Raw genomic sequence first — 14,782 nt, 5'->3', positions numbered from 1 at the left:
CTTAAATACTGATATGATGTCACCAGAAAACAGCTTCTTATTGTCCTTATCTGTAAACACTCAGATAACCATTCAAAAAACTGCAGCCTGTCTTTACATTCCCAGGAATGAGATTCTGACCCACACATTTCCTATTCCTATTGCATTGCCATTTTCCACTGGAATACCAGTGTTCTTTGGTAGCTTTCAGAAACAAGCTGCTTTTTGTGGTGTGCCTGTTTTCTTGTCTTTCTCCATTGCAAAATGCTTGCTCCATCACACTGATGCTAATGCATATGCGGTACTGGTATCACAGTAGAATTTGCAGTCTTCACCTGTGGGTTCTTCATGTGACCCCTTAACTGCTGAAATAGAGAGAGCCCTGTGCTGGGGAGGCATTGTGGCTGCTCTTGGGTGTGTGTATCTGCAATATAAGTAGCTGGAATTGTGACTAGGATCTGTGATGAACTGGTGGAATCTTAGCAAACACAATATGTTGGGTATCTTTCCTTGGGGTGAATTGGCGGGGGGATGTGAGAGTGCAACTCATTGGTATTGGTTTGGATATTATTAGTAATAGTATTATTTCATCGTTTGATCTTCTCTACTACAGAGGCTAAATAAAATTCTAACTTATTAACACCAGGATCATAGGTTAGGCCTGTTAGATTTTTAAAGCAGTTGCTTCACTATTTGGAGCATTTCTCTAAAAAACCCTTAGATGGCAGTATTGTTCCCACTGTGGTACTATTTTCGTGAACAGAATTTCTGTTGTGCATTTAATGTTTCCTGTAATTGTTGCATTCAGTAGAGTGTGCTGCCATTAATAATGTAAATACTGAAATGAAAGTAGTGAATTCATTTTCTTAAGTTTGATGAACATAAACTGTTGATAAACTGTTTTCCATCTCAACCCGAAAACTAAATAGATGGCTTTAAAATGCCAAGCATGTTTTGGTTTAATTTTACTAAAATTGTTGTCTCCCTTTCTTTTTAAATGAACATATTGAGAGCTAGCTGCCAAACAGATCTTTCTCCTCCCCACCCCACCGCCCTCTTACAATCAACATTGTGCGTCATTTGCTTGGGTAGAAATACTGTACTCAGTAATATAAAGCTGCTGGATGGGAATATTTGGAGTGTTAAATGTTGCAAGCTGTCTGCTTTGTAATCCTTGCCTCCTGGCTTTCAAAGATTATACTAGTAAACAGGGTTATCTTCAAATTGAGGTGGAAAACAGAGGTTCTGCCTAGAGAGGCTCAGTCTGAGGCTGTGTGTGTTTCAACCATGTCAGAGTCACACTCTTTACATATGCTAGAGGCTGCTTCAGAAGCATCACAGCAAGGAAACTGCTTTTGTTCCACAGCAGAGTTTACATTCCAAAAAGTGAGCCTGACTAGAGCTTGTTGCTGCTGCTTTTTCCCCCTGACAACAGACTGCAAGAGTGGAAGTACGAGAGAATTCACTATCTTTCTTATAACATGGGTAGCGTCTGCATCACTTAGCTTTGCTTTTGGAGTTGTTCTCCTCCTCCACCTGTCTTCTGAAATTTGTGTCCTGTCTGAGCAATAGTAGGTGAGCTAAAATGTTTCCTGTTGCAGGTCCCATCAGGAAGCCCAAATACGTGGAAAGCCCCCGAATACCGGGGGATGCAGTCGTCGTTCCAATGAGGAAGGTGTTGGAACCAACTGAACACAACCAGAATGGTGAGTATGTGTGTTTAGAGTGGTTTTACCTTTATTAAATGATTGGACTTTGACTTGAAAAGGAAATGGCTATAAAAACAGTAAAAATTGTACTCTTTGTATAGAACCGTTTTGCAGATATTGTGCTAGGTTAATATGTGCCATGTCTAGCAGCCCAGAATCCTAGAATGGTGTAAATATTCCAGTAAAATTAAGAATAAGATTTGTGGGTCGCTATTACTGTGCGAGTAGTACTTGGATTTTGCTTGCTTTCAGTCTTTCAAGTGAAAGTGTTCTACTTTGCTGTGTTAAAGAGATGTGTCTTGCCACTGCAGTGAAAAGCTTACTAAATCAGACAGCAAATAACAATAGATGACTGTGTTGGCAAGGCTGGTAATAGCCCAACCCTGGAGTTAATTGGTATTCTTGAAAAGTTCCAAGTTCATTAAATTTGACTACAGCATAACAGAGCGTGGTTTCAATGAATGTCACTGTGAAATGAGAATCAAGATACTCTGTTAGTATTTGTACAATAATGAGGATTTCATATTCACTGTGATTTTAGATTTATAGCCTAATTGATACCAGTGGACTCAACATACACCTTCAAGCTAAATACACCTTCCTTGTTTTTCTGGAGCTTTCTATCTGAGACTGAGTTCACAACATCTCTTTCCATAGTGGTAAAAGTTTCTAGGAGAGACAAACATTCCTCTGTGGAACCCTGTCCACATTTTTTGTGCATATCTGGATTCGAGAGCAGAGTATGGCCCCATTCTTTTAAATTCACATCAGTGTAACCTATATTTTGTGACTGTCTGCATTTTTCTGCACTCTAGACCTTACTTTTCACAGTTAGAAAATCTGTTGAACTTTCAAAACATGTTAAAAAGTATGCTCTGTCTAATTTTGACATGGAGATTTTATCCCAACTTTTTATTTTTATAGCTGTTTTATTCATTCATTTTTGTACTGGCCATGGCTGATTGACAGCAAATTATGTTGTTGTTGTTGTTGTTAAAGAAGAGCACTCTTTTTGCAGAGGAAGCTTTGTAGTTATTAGTTGCATGATAATGGTTTATTCTTCCATCGTCTCTTAACTCCCACTGTTTAGTGGTTCTCTTTTTGGACAAGTGGGCCTTGCTCTTTTGAGCCCAAAAGGTTACTAAAGACCATCATATAAACCCTGAGAAACAGATCACTGTTTGCTAATTTAGATGGCTTAAGTCTCCATCCTCCTGCTTCCATATGGCAGCAGATTTCACTGTCACTTGGCCACTAGCCTGCATAGTATATACAGTTAAAAAAAAAGTAACATCATCAGAGATGGCAAAGGAACAAAATGTCTAGCGTTTTCCCAGCTAGAGGACATGTACCACTGGTGACTAAGAGGCATGCCAGTAGTAGGAGTTTCGTTTGCCTACACAAATTGATTCCAGTTCCACATTTATTCTGTGGCAACTAGCATTCTCATCAGAACACATGAGCAATAGCGCTTAGTCTTGTGGGAGGCTCTTTGTAGATGGATTCAAGGAAACAGGTGAGATAGACCATCTGTATGAATGCTCTGTCATGTCTCTTGCATCACATTTCAGGCACAAATCCATACCACTGCATTGCCCATGATGTGTTTTTTTTTTCTGGGGGTGGTTTGTGCACAAGTAAGTACAAGTGTCATAAAGAAAGGCTTCACACATTCCAGGTATTTCTTCCACACGTGCGCACACACATGCACGCACACACACACAATCATGCACTCACGCAGTTATTGAGGGACAGACCCAGCCCCTATTTTCCCCTCTGTGCTAATACAGTTACATGTGATGGCAGGTAACTGTGGAAATGTGTACTCGAGCTCCACTTTCCTTGCAACGTTGTGCCCGTTTTCTCCCTTGCTTTCCCCAAAGCTGATACAGACAAAGACCAGCATAGAAGGAGCCTTCATGGTACTTCTGGCTAAGAAAAAGTGTGCTCCCCACTCACTGTCCTTGACCTTGTACTCTGCTGTGGCTGTTGATCAAAAGATGTGCTTACCGGGGTTCAGATGGTTGTCTCTTCAGGCTAAGTGTCTGTTTGACATGAATAGCAATATTAGCTAAGATGACACTGCTTTGAAATGTGGAATATCTTTGGTGTCAGGATCTGGACTTCCCTGGGGCTCTAAATGGTGGCCAGAACCGGTAAACCCACCAGTATTTGCAGGATTGGTCCCAGGCCCTGCTGGAGCTCCTGGCAAGTTCTTCCCTCCAGAACTTACTTCAGCAACACAGGTCTTCCTGTCTGCTGTAGTGCCTGCACCGTGTCCCACCCAGATCCTGTCTCACCTCAGTAATGCAAGTCTTCCTGCCAGTTGTGGTGTGGCTTGGCTCCTATACCTTGCCTGACCCTGCTGCATTTGGACCCTTGCTGTGAATCTTCCTTTGCCATGTTGCGTCAGCAATGCAGGTTTTCCTGCTACCTTGTCTGTCCTTGCCATGCATTTTGCCTTGCTGGGTATCCTGCCTAGTTACCCTGCCTCAAAGTACCTGCAATTCTGTTTGTCTTCCTGTTCCTTGCCCTGCCCTGGTATGCATTTCTGGTTCCTGAACTGGCCTGCTCTGTGACTACAACCTGGACATGCGATTGAGCCTTGCTATTTGACTTGGACTCTGTCTTGGCTCAGGTTCAGTTGCCCTTGTCCTGGTGCCTCCGTCTTGTGTTTTGCTGCCCACACCTCAGCTGCTTCATTTGGTCCATTTGTGGCAAAAATATGTGGGAAATGAGAGATGAGATGTGTGGATTTATTTTTTACACTGCTTAGCTTTTCTTTGTATTAGGTAATGATAGAAACAGAGAGTAGTAGTTCTGCACTAAAATATAAACACTAAATATAAATGAAAACTGAAGTGGAGGGGAGAACCCTTTTTTCCCTGGAACCTCATGCTAATTTTAGTCAGTGGCACTAGAATTTCTGAGTTCCTGTCCATAGAAAATTCTGAACCACTTCAGTAAATCTAAATATATTTCTTAAGTTTTTTGTTGGTTTATTCACATCACTACTTTTTATTTACACTTTTTGAAAAAGTATGTGGCTCTTAAATTCTTTAAAAATCTCATAGATTGAATTGGTTCAGGAGTAATGCTGACCCATGATTGTTGCCCTACTTCTGACAGAAAAACAAACCATGGCTTGTTTTCTTAGTTTGTGGCTTGTTTGTTCTGTCTTCTGCCTGCTCCCTGGGATTCCCTTCTGATTCCCAGATACCTTTGCAGCACAGTAGTATCAATACGTAGAGCGGCTTTTTAAAAAACTGCTTTTGTCTAATGCCTTTGCAGCATGGCACAACAATCCATGAACAACCCATGGTGCTGCATTCTTTCAGGAGTGTGTGTATTCATATTCTGAATATTGAAGTTCAATCCCCTCCCTGCCATCTCTCTCTCTTTCACTGAGGTTTCAAACTCAGTCTCCTCTGTATATTAATTTTGTTCAACATTCTATACTGGTAATTCCCAAATGAAAAATTGGGCCTTACATGTTTATGGAATTCTGTCAATGGTTTGCCATCAGTACTTATATCAAGAAATGAGAAAAAAATGAATAAAATGAGCAAAAGGCTTGGCACCTCCACCACACTGTGTCTTAGTATATCTCAGTGGACATTTTATTTTGGCAATTTTTGCTATGAAGTCTGTGACCCTGAAATTATGCTTACAGAAGTATCAGGGCCTCTGGTCATACAAAAAATGGGCCCTCACATTTGTACCACAGGTTCACAAATTTTCTATAACACACAACATAGGCAGAATAAATAGAGAAAAGGCAGAATAAATAGACAGTGGATACAAGCCTGTGGGTGACTCATAAGCCCCAGAGCAGAAGATTATGATCATCCTATGCAGAGTAGGAGTTATGGGAGAAATGCGCTTTGCCTCCCTGTTCTCTCACCCTGCATTTTTGCTAGACATTCTTTTTTGACTATCTAGCAAAGGAGTTTTGGAGGGAGAGGAACAGAAGCTGACAGAGGCTCAGAAAAGGTTGTATCATGTTCTTTTCAGTCTCCACTTGTTCTTCCTGACACGCCACTTGCCCCTTTGTCCCTCTTTGAGGTAGTATTTCCTACCTTGAAGAATCAGCTAGTACGGCTCTGCATGTCACATGCAGTAGGGAGTAGGAGAGGTTAGGAGCTCTGAGGCTGGAGGTCTGGACACTCTCCAACCTCAGAACTAAACATCCAAAATACCCTGTTGTCCCACAGACTCTGTCTAGAGACTATAGGTTTGCTCCCTAAAGAGACCAAAATCATATCTAGGCCAAAACTGTTCCTTCCTTGTTTACTAGCTCTCCATAGGTCAGATTCTTTATTAATCCCAGACACCTGACTAGGAGTGAAGTTTCCATGGTAAAACCCAGTGAGGATTTCTGAGCAGTAAGTACTGATTTTATCAAAGCTTCATAGGTAAAGAAAAGTTTTACAGGGAAGTTACATGTGAAAATATATCAGTATTGCAGGAAAGGTTTGACCCACAGTGATAAATCCATCTTCTGCCAGAACATGAGGAGGAGACATCAGAGTCAATTATATGAATCAGATGTAACTTATCTTTTATGATTAATTGTATTTGGTCACCCAGTGATTTATTTTCAGTTTCCATTGGTACTGAACACATTACCAAACTGGAATATAAATTCTGGATATATTTAACATGGTGAAGGGCAAAAGAAAACCAGCTCTTCTGTATCTTGGGCCTTGATGAGGCAGTACACGACAGCAGTTCATTCTTCTGGGTCTTCCTGGAGGATGTGCCCCCGCCCCTATGTCTGTATTTGCCCTGCAATTGCAGCAGGGTGCAGGAAAGCTGTGTTGTCTTAGGGCTCCTTAGGAAGAGACCCAGGAGAAAGTATCTTGTGACTTGTTGTGGTGGCAGTTTAGCAACAGGAGATGGGTCATGTCCTTCTGGATCTCCTTTGCTTGCTGCAGTGACAAGGGGCATAAGCCATAATCTCCTGGATCTTCTAAGGACATGGCCTGTATTCACATGTCCCCATTGCTGAGTGGCAGGAAAACCTGCCCCTGTTGTTAAGCAGCCCCCATGGCAAGTGATGTGGAGGGAACATGAGTTATGTTCACCTGAGTCGACTTGAAAATGCTGCTTGGACTCTCTGGGCAACAGTGATCCTTATTCAGTCCCCCTCAGGGCTCCCTCAGTGGTCCCTCGGATACCGGTGCGATGACTGAGTAAGGTGGAAGTGCCTCAGGATTTGCACTTTGCTCCATTGTTTGTCAGGCACAGCAGAGGCTCCAGAGTAATTTGACAGCTCAGGTAGATTAACAAACTGTGGTTTCAATAAACTGGGTTAGTATTATGTGCAGTACGACATCATTAAGCAAAGTATTGTATCTGCTTGTGCTTGCACAACCAGTAGAAGAACAATGCTGGCTCTTCTACTGTTTCCACGAGCCTACTGTTAGACAGAACTCATTGTTAATGGCATTAAGGAACAGAAGATTACTTTCTATAAGGATTAGATATTGTGTAAACTAAAGCTCTGAACAGTTTGAATGATTGAAAGACATGATGGGAAGAGAAACAAGGAGGTGTTTTCATCATTTGGAGGATATTGGAAAAACTGTTAAATCCCTTCCATTGAGGGCCCAGGCTGTTTTGATAGTTTAGCTCAAGATTAAGCAGATGTCTTGTCCACTACAGGCAAGTGGAATTGTCTTTCAGTAATTCCTCCTGAGCCAGTTGTTGCAATTCATTTAAGATTCAACTTGTCTTATTAAAGGTCACCTCTGTTTTGTCACAACACTACTTGGATACAGGAATTAAAGAAAAAAGGCATTACCCAAAGAACAACATTTACTTGCTTGCAGCATCTATAGGCCGCCATAAAACAAAGAGTTTATAACATTAAATAAAGCAAGTTGAAATGCAACAATGGAAATAATAAATTATGACATGGATTAAAACTCAAAGCTTGACAATCTCTGAACTGGTTGTATAGAGGCAAAAAGTTGATAGAATTAGTGCTTAATTGTCTACTCTCTGACTCATTTCACAGAATTGATTCTCAGTTTTCCTTTAGGCCACTTCAGGGATATGTAAAAGTGTTAGTTGGCATAAGTGAAGCACTTTGACGACCAAACTGGTGTGAAATGGGAGATTTTCAGTGGATTGAGTGATCAGCATAATAATAAGTAGCTCCATGAAAAATGGCAGAAGAGGAAGAGGCTTTTTTGTCCATTTCTGCCACAACATTTCCATATTCTAAGTCTTCCTTGAAGTTACTGTTACCTTATAGTGAAAAACCATGCTGGCATTATAGTGGGTACTTTTTATGTTTTCACCCATTAAGATCATGGCAAAGTCAGGTAGGACGTGTAACAAGAGACCAAGTTCAGGATCTCCAGTGAAATTCTCCCTATCCAGATTACACTTCCCCTGTATTCAAAGCAGCCCTACATCTTGCTTTTTAAAGTAAATCACTGGAGATCTAGTTTGACACGTGGATTCAAAAGTGATAAGTGCTGGGATCTCACCCAATGCAATCAGTGGGACTTAAAGACAATTCACATTAGTGGGGCTGAGTCCTAGATTTTAAACCTTGGGACAGCTACCTCTAATATATTTCTGCCATACCCATCCGTTAAGGTAATTGACCGTATTTGTGGGGGGTCATGGGAAATACAGTCCAATACATCTGCAAGACAGCAGGTTGGGGAAGGCTACTTTAGTATAGAATACTCTGGAATATAAGAAGGCAATACAGAGTGATATCCATTTCATACCCATATTTGCTCCTCTTTTGGAAGCTGTAGAATATTTGCTTAGAAAAGAATTCAAACTTGAAAGAACGTTGCTTCTTGTTAGTCTTTCAAAATATATCTCTGCAGCCCTGATTTATAGATTGTTTCTTCTCTTCTTCTTTGTGTGTGTATGTGTGTATGTGCATGTATGTGTGTATGCCGGCACAGAAACAAAGTCAGAGAAAGAATCAAGCTGTTCACCAGCGGCTCAAGAACTGATGACAAGGCTGGGATTTTTACTGGGAGAAGGGATTCCAAGCTCTGCCCAGATCTCTCCAGAAGAAAAACATGAAACTATGGTATGCTAGAGGAAATAAGTTATAAATAGCAGTGTGGCTCAATTTAAGAGGCCAACAACTTCTTTACTTGAAAAATATTCAATAATAAAGTTGTTAGCATACAGTGATATTTACTTATACTAATGCGTATGCCTGTAACATGTGTCGATAGCACTAATGAAAAAATAGAGCTGTGAGTCCATCTTCTCTGTGGCTTTCAATGTATTTATAAATAAATAAATAAAATAATTTAAGTTGGATGGAGTTCTGAGTGCACATGGCATGTTAATTTTAATCAGAAGCTTCCAGAGGATTTAAAGTATAATAGCAATATAATAATATTAATGCTTTAGTGTGTGTACCTCCCTGACAAGCATCAGAGGCAGTTGCAATAAATTTAGGGTGCTATCTGGCATGCTGGAGATGTGTAGAAAAAGGGAGATGGATTTGCAGCATACACAGTTTTCATTTTTGCATTTGGAAATCAGATTGAAATAATGATGCAGATTACATCTTTTTCTGTATAATACAGCAGCCATGACTCACTTGTTTATGCCATCTGCTTTTTCACATGTATATTTTATATGCACATGTACACTTCAAATTTTCTTTCAAAGGTACGTAATTATCTAGCCTTTTGTAGGGTCTAGGAGGTGAAAAGTGACTCTATAATATGACAGAAGTGTGTCTTATTCTAAAAGCTTTTTAATCATTTGTGACAAAAGCTTTTAAACCATGTCTTCCTTGTTCTTTTTGTTTCTGAATACCCAGTGAAGCATGGTCTGCATTTGGCCATCATCCTGAATAAGGCCTGGATTTTGCATTATCATTTCCAAGTGTGGTTCATCTGATCCATTTTTTCACTGTCACTTCAGAAATGATGTACTGAACTTTACAAAACCTGGTTACAGTACTAAGGGGCCATAAGCGGGCATAGTCTCAAAGGTAGCAACTGATTTCCCTGCCTTCTTGAGAAGGATTCAAAAGATCCTTTAAAATGTTCTTTAGAAGATCCATGTGTTTACTTTAAGTTTGTTTGGTTTTCTTCTTGGTATTAACTGTGTCCTCATCATAGAGGTATATGCAGCACTTCTGTGGGCTGATTCTTTGTTTCATTCATTTTTCAGTGCACGGTAGCTAGTCAAAGAGTCAGCCCCTGTTCTACACTAACAAGCAGCACTACGTCGCCTAGCACCGATAGTCCTTGCTCAACCCTGAATAGCTGTGCTGGCAAAACAGCAGCCAACAAAAGTAGTCCCTGTGGGACCATTAGCAGCCCGAGCTCCACATTAGAAAGCAAGGACAGTGGAATTATAGGTAAGCAGTTTAATTCGTAGTAATGCACTGGCTTCTAGCTATCTGTTTTGTTGCGTGCTTTTCTGTATCAGTAGGTGGGCTGCTGTGGGACTGCCTGGATGTATAGAGCCAGAGCTAAAGCTCTCTAGTCTTGATTCCTGTTAGTACTTGGCTCCACTTTCAAAATCTCCATGCTCCAAAAATTTTTAGAGAGCTCTTTCATTTCAATTAATTATGCTGTCCTCAGTGGTTCTCTTGTCTTTTTCTTGTAGGCATTTAGTCATGCTTAAACTTCCTTTTGATGAAAGCGCTTATTGCATTTGGATGGGACTGAAATTCTGAATTTCTTCACTATAGTATGATAATTGGATTCCATGATGTAGACAGCAAAGGATGTGGTTATGCTGCTGAAAACTATATGCTGGTATAATACAGTGGTTAAGATTGTTCATGAGCAGTGAATCTCTAAAATCACAGTTCAGCTGTTACTGCAACTATGAACTTGCTAGATAGCCCTAGGTAGGACACTGTCTTTCAACCCCATCTATCATACAGGAACAATATCATCCAGGAAGGACTGCCCAAAAGGTTACTGGAATAATGTCTGTGCAGCATACTGAGAACTTAGTTAAAGCACTAAAAGATTATTTTCTTATCCTGACATTTCTGTGTTCTGTCCTTTGCTAACAGCTGGAACAGGCCCTTCCTGGAAAATTCTCTGTTCTTTTTATCACTGCAGCCATTCAAGTTCATGAAATGAAGTTACAGCCTAGCAAAAGTGGGCAAACTTGTTGTGTGTGCTTCTGTGCGTAAGAGTGTCTGTTGTGGGGATGTGTAGCTCAGGTACAAAGCACATACTTCTTATGAGGAAGGTTCCAGTCTCATTCCCCAGGTATCTGAAACCCTGGAGAGCTTCTCCCAACCAGTGCACATACTGAGCTAGAAGAACCAATCACTCAATTTATAGAAGCATCCTGGTTGCATAAGTATGTATTTATTTAGGGGGCCTTTAAACTAGTAGTACCTGACTGTTCCAATTCTGCAGTGTTTGGAGAAAGATGCTTCATCCGTAGCAATACTTTACTAAGTTGGAAGTTAGCCCAACAGGACTTGTCTGACTGGAATTTTAGTTGTCTTCTGTAGCAGGCAGAATGTTGTTACATGTCTGGTGTGAAACATGAGGAATATGTAGAAAAATGTTGTAGTTTAAATACCTTGGTTTTAACCATTACCGTCCAAGAATGCATATTTGCTAGCAGTACTTAGCAGAGCGTATTGACTCTCCTTCTCCTGAATCTCTGGGAAGTCCAACAGCCAAGCTGGAACACTGGATATGTTCCTTCAGTGCTTGCAAAAGGCAGTAGTTACTCAAAGAGGTATCCCAGTGAAGGCAAACAATGGAGATAAATAGTGAAATGTTGTTTCTGTGCTAAGGGAGGCTGAAAAATTTCCTATCTACATGTACTTGTGGTGGAAAATATTTGTACTGAAGAGTAGTTTGAATGATTAATTCAGAATTGGGAAACCGACATAGTGCAAGAGAGGATTGGGCAAAATAAAACCTTTAGAACATACAGAAATAGTTAGGATGATATGGAACTGTATATGTGTATGAGTGTGCATGTGTTATACATGCCTCAAGATGTTATAGAAACACATAGGATGTTCTGTTGTGCAACAAGGCTGATTTAAAAAAAAATACCCCCACATACTTCCCTGAAAATACTGAAAGACAGTAAAGGGTTTGAAAGCTGGGCTGCACAGTATGTTTTTCAGACCTGTTTCCACAAAGGGACAGAAAAGAAAGTAGGATAGAAATGAAAATGAACTTGTACACCCGTCAGTATCCTCAGTCCCATCTATTTCTTATAGAGTTACTCCTTCTGCAATTATTTAGGAGTGGGGAATGTAGATTTCCATTTTCAAAGGAACCTTTGCATTTTCGGAGAACTCTCTAGCTGTTCATACAAAGATATTAAAATATTAAATGCTCATTCCATACAGATTTAACAGGTATAACTTTTGTAACAGTTGTTGGCAGACTCTACCCAACCGCAACAATAGCTTGTTCTTCTATACTACTTAAGTAGACTTCCATTGTATTTCCATTCCTGCTGTGTTATTCTGGGCCAGTAGACCCTTTGAGGGGAGAACTGCCCTTACCCTCCCTCTCCCACACTTTCTGCTGGCTCAGGCTTCTTGCCTTCTTTTTTAGTGTTTTATTGCCTTAGTTGAAATTGTCTCTGCCTCTACTGACATAATAGAGGTGAGGGCAGATTTTCATCTTTTTCAGTGAGCTAAGTAAGAGAAACGTCTGGGCTAGAGGCCAAAATGAGAGGAGAAATCTGGCAATATGCCTTCTTTTCAGTATTAGAAACTTGAGTGGAAATCTTTCTTGACCCACCTCTTCCTCTGAATTATTAAATGAGAAGGAACACTTAGCTCATAATATATCAAAAGGCCAAGTTTTTTTCCCTTTAATCGAAAACTGTAATAATTCTATCCTACAGAAGCACAGGCTAAGGTTTTCATCAAACCTGCACAACTATTTACAGTTTTTGAATTGCTAGTATTCTTGAAATGGGGTCATGTATTTCATGCCATATACCCTTAAATCTTGAGGTGTATGTAGTTGTAACCATTGTGAGCTGTCCAGGTGTGCTGTGGTACAATTGGGCACCATACAAATATTTTAAATTAATAAATAAGCATGCACAGTGCTTTCTGGCCGAAAGCTACCTAAGTATTCTGATCTAGTGTGTCTTGAAAGAACTTGTCAGCTTCCTTCGGTCAAGAAATACTGACAGAAACAGAGAAGAAAAAACTGACAACTAGTGGGAGGAGTAACTGGAAAAAATGAAAATGGCTGAGGGAGGGATGCAGTGGGATGGTTCAACAAAAAGCAGGGAGAAAGGGACAGGAGATGGTACCCACCACAGGCGAAAGTATATTATTGTCTGGATAGCTAATTTCTTGGTTCACACTGAGAAGCTACTGTAAAATGTCTCAGGGAGAGAACCGAGAGGTTCTCATGGACATTAATGAAGTAATACAATATTTTAATGTAGCTGCCTGGAACTCAGAGTAAGTGCATCAGCCCTAGCCCTAGGAAACTGATCTAAATAGAGAAAAGTGGTTGCTGGAATACTCTGAGCAGAAGGGTTCCACACTGCAGCATTTTGTTACAGTGCCCCAGTTGGTCCAAGACTTCACACAGAATATCGTTCTTTTTTTATTTTTGTGAAAGAAATCACTAGTTGCCTCCTTCCTTTCTGTCTTTCTTTCTGTCTTAGCAACAGTTACAAGTTCATCTGAAAACGATGACCGTAGTGGATCCAGTTTGGAGTGGAGTAAGGACGGGAGTCTCAGAACAGCTGCGCATCAAGGAATTATTCATGAACGAAGGGCAGATAATTGCTCACCAGTGGCAGAAGAGGAGACTGGTGGATCTTCAGAAAGTTTGCCAAAAGTAGAAGCTGCTGGAGATGGCCCTGTTACATATACTCAAAGCTCTGGTTCATTAGTAATGCCTCGACCTAATTCTGTTGCAGGTAAGAAAAACTGAAAAGGTGTTGATGTGTTCAGGATCTACCTACCTACCTACCTATTTTTAAAGCACAATTCCTTTTAGTGCTGTATTCCCAATAGTGTGGACCAGTTCCCATCAAATTGTATCTGATTTCCATAAAATGGAAATGTAGGTGAAGGGTAATGCACAGACTCTAACAGAAAACATTAAAAACAAAGTACAAAGGTCTGCAAAGTGGTGGGATCATGCTGTGTGGAAATGAAGTAGTTTTCCGTATGCTCATTACTGTAAAAAAAAGATGTAAGGAGTGAAATGTGCTCTTCTGCTAGAGTTATAGCAGGAAGCACTTTGCCACTAAATTAAGTTAGAAAAACAAACCATAAAACAGTTTTAAAAGATACATGCAATGATGTAGGGGGATAGTGTCACCTGTGCCATCACAAGCAAAATCTAAAATGGGACTCAACTATTATATAGCCATATTTCATCCACTGCCTTACCAGTTGCAGTGGAACTACTGACTATGTGAATGATCATTTTATCCTAGCAACAAAACAACACAGGTTGAGTGCATGGAAAAGGGTGATATTTCCCAGTTAAGTGCTTCTGGTACAGTAGCGAACAATCTGAAAGTGTAGCATGGTGGTAAATTTGCTGTGTTGGATGGACATGATAGCTGCGAAAAGAGCTTTTTCATACTGCTGCAAGAAAAACTTGCAAGATCTGTTCAATGGCACTATGTGCTTTGCTTTCCAAAGGAGTTTTTGCTGCCACTTTCTCTGATATCAGTAGATGATCCATGATCAGGCTCTACCCAAGATCTCCAATTCAGCCTCTACTCAGATTTTGGTTGCACAGTCTTCTGGGTCTTGTAATGGGGCACTTCAAAGGATTTGGATCTAGCCTTCACATCTAATTGACTTTCTGTGTGCTGGCATGTTATCTAAGGAGTGGCTTCAGATTTATAATTTGGACTCTTTCAACAATCTAAAAAAGAGGAAGAAAGGAAATAAGGCTGTTCAAGATCTTTCATGATCGTACTGACTGTAGTTCTGACTCTGAGCTCCAGTGTTGAAAGCTGTTGAGGCCTTGTGCCACTGGTCTTTAGTAAAGTCCATCTGTTCATATTCTCTGTAATCAAAAGAACCTTCTTGGTGTGCTTTGGGTCACTTTTTAAAAATTCCAAGAAATACATCTGTTACTGTGTGAGGAAGAAAACTTTAG

The 14,782-nt window shown here is 40.3% G+C and overlaps 1 protein-coding gene across 3 annotated transcripts in view; it reads left to right on the top strand.

The window, feature by feature from the left end:
- Positions 1-14,782, top strand: part of LOC123021710 (protein TANC1-like) — an 81,190-nt gene that overhangs the window by 15,680 nt on the left and 50,728 nt on the right. For 2 of the 3 annotated variants that reach the window (XM_044426736.1, XM_044426735.1), the window contains exons 1-5: positions 1,252-1,429; positions 1,581-1,685; positions 8,624-8,754; positions 9,861-10,050; positions 13,323-13,580. In XM_044426736.1, coding sequence (XP_044282671.1) covers positions 1,267-1,429; positions 1,581-1,685; positions 8,624-8,754; positions 9,861-10,050; positions 13,323-13,580 — 847 coding nt within the window. In that variant the 5' untranslated portion in view covers positions 1,252-1,266. Of the gene's footprint in view, positions 1-1,251; positions 1,430-1,580; positions 1,686-8,623; positions 8,755-9,860; positions 10,051-13,322; positions 13,581-14,782 lie in introns of those variants that run through there. The other variant, XM_044426737.1, reaches the window with a different exon arrangement.

The sequence above is a fragment of the Varanus komodoensis genome, unplaced genomic scaffold, assembly GCF_004798865.1.
Source record: "Varanus komodoensis strain SLA01 unplaced genomic scaffold, ASM479886v1 scaffold176, whole genome shotgun sequence".
Classification (NCBI taxonomy): domain Eukaryota; kingdom Metazoa; phylum Chordata; class Lepidosauria; order Squamata; family Varanidae; genus Varanus; species Varanus komodoensis.
This window is presented reverse-complemented; position numbering and strand designations above follow the sequence as displayed.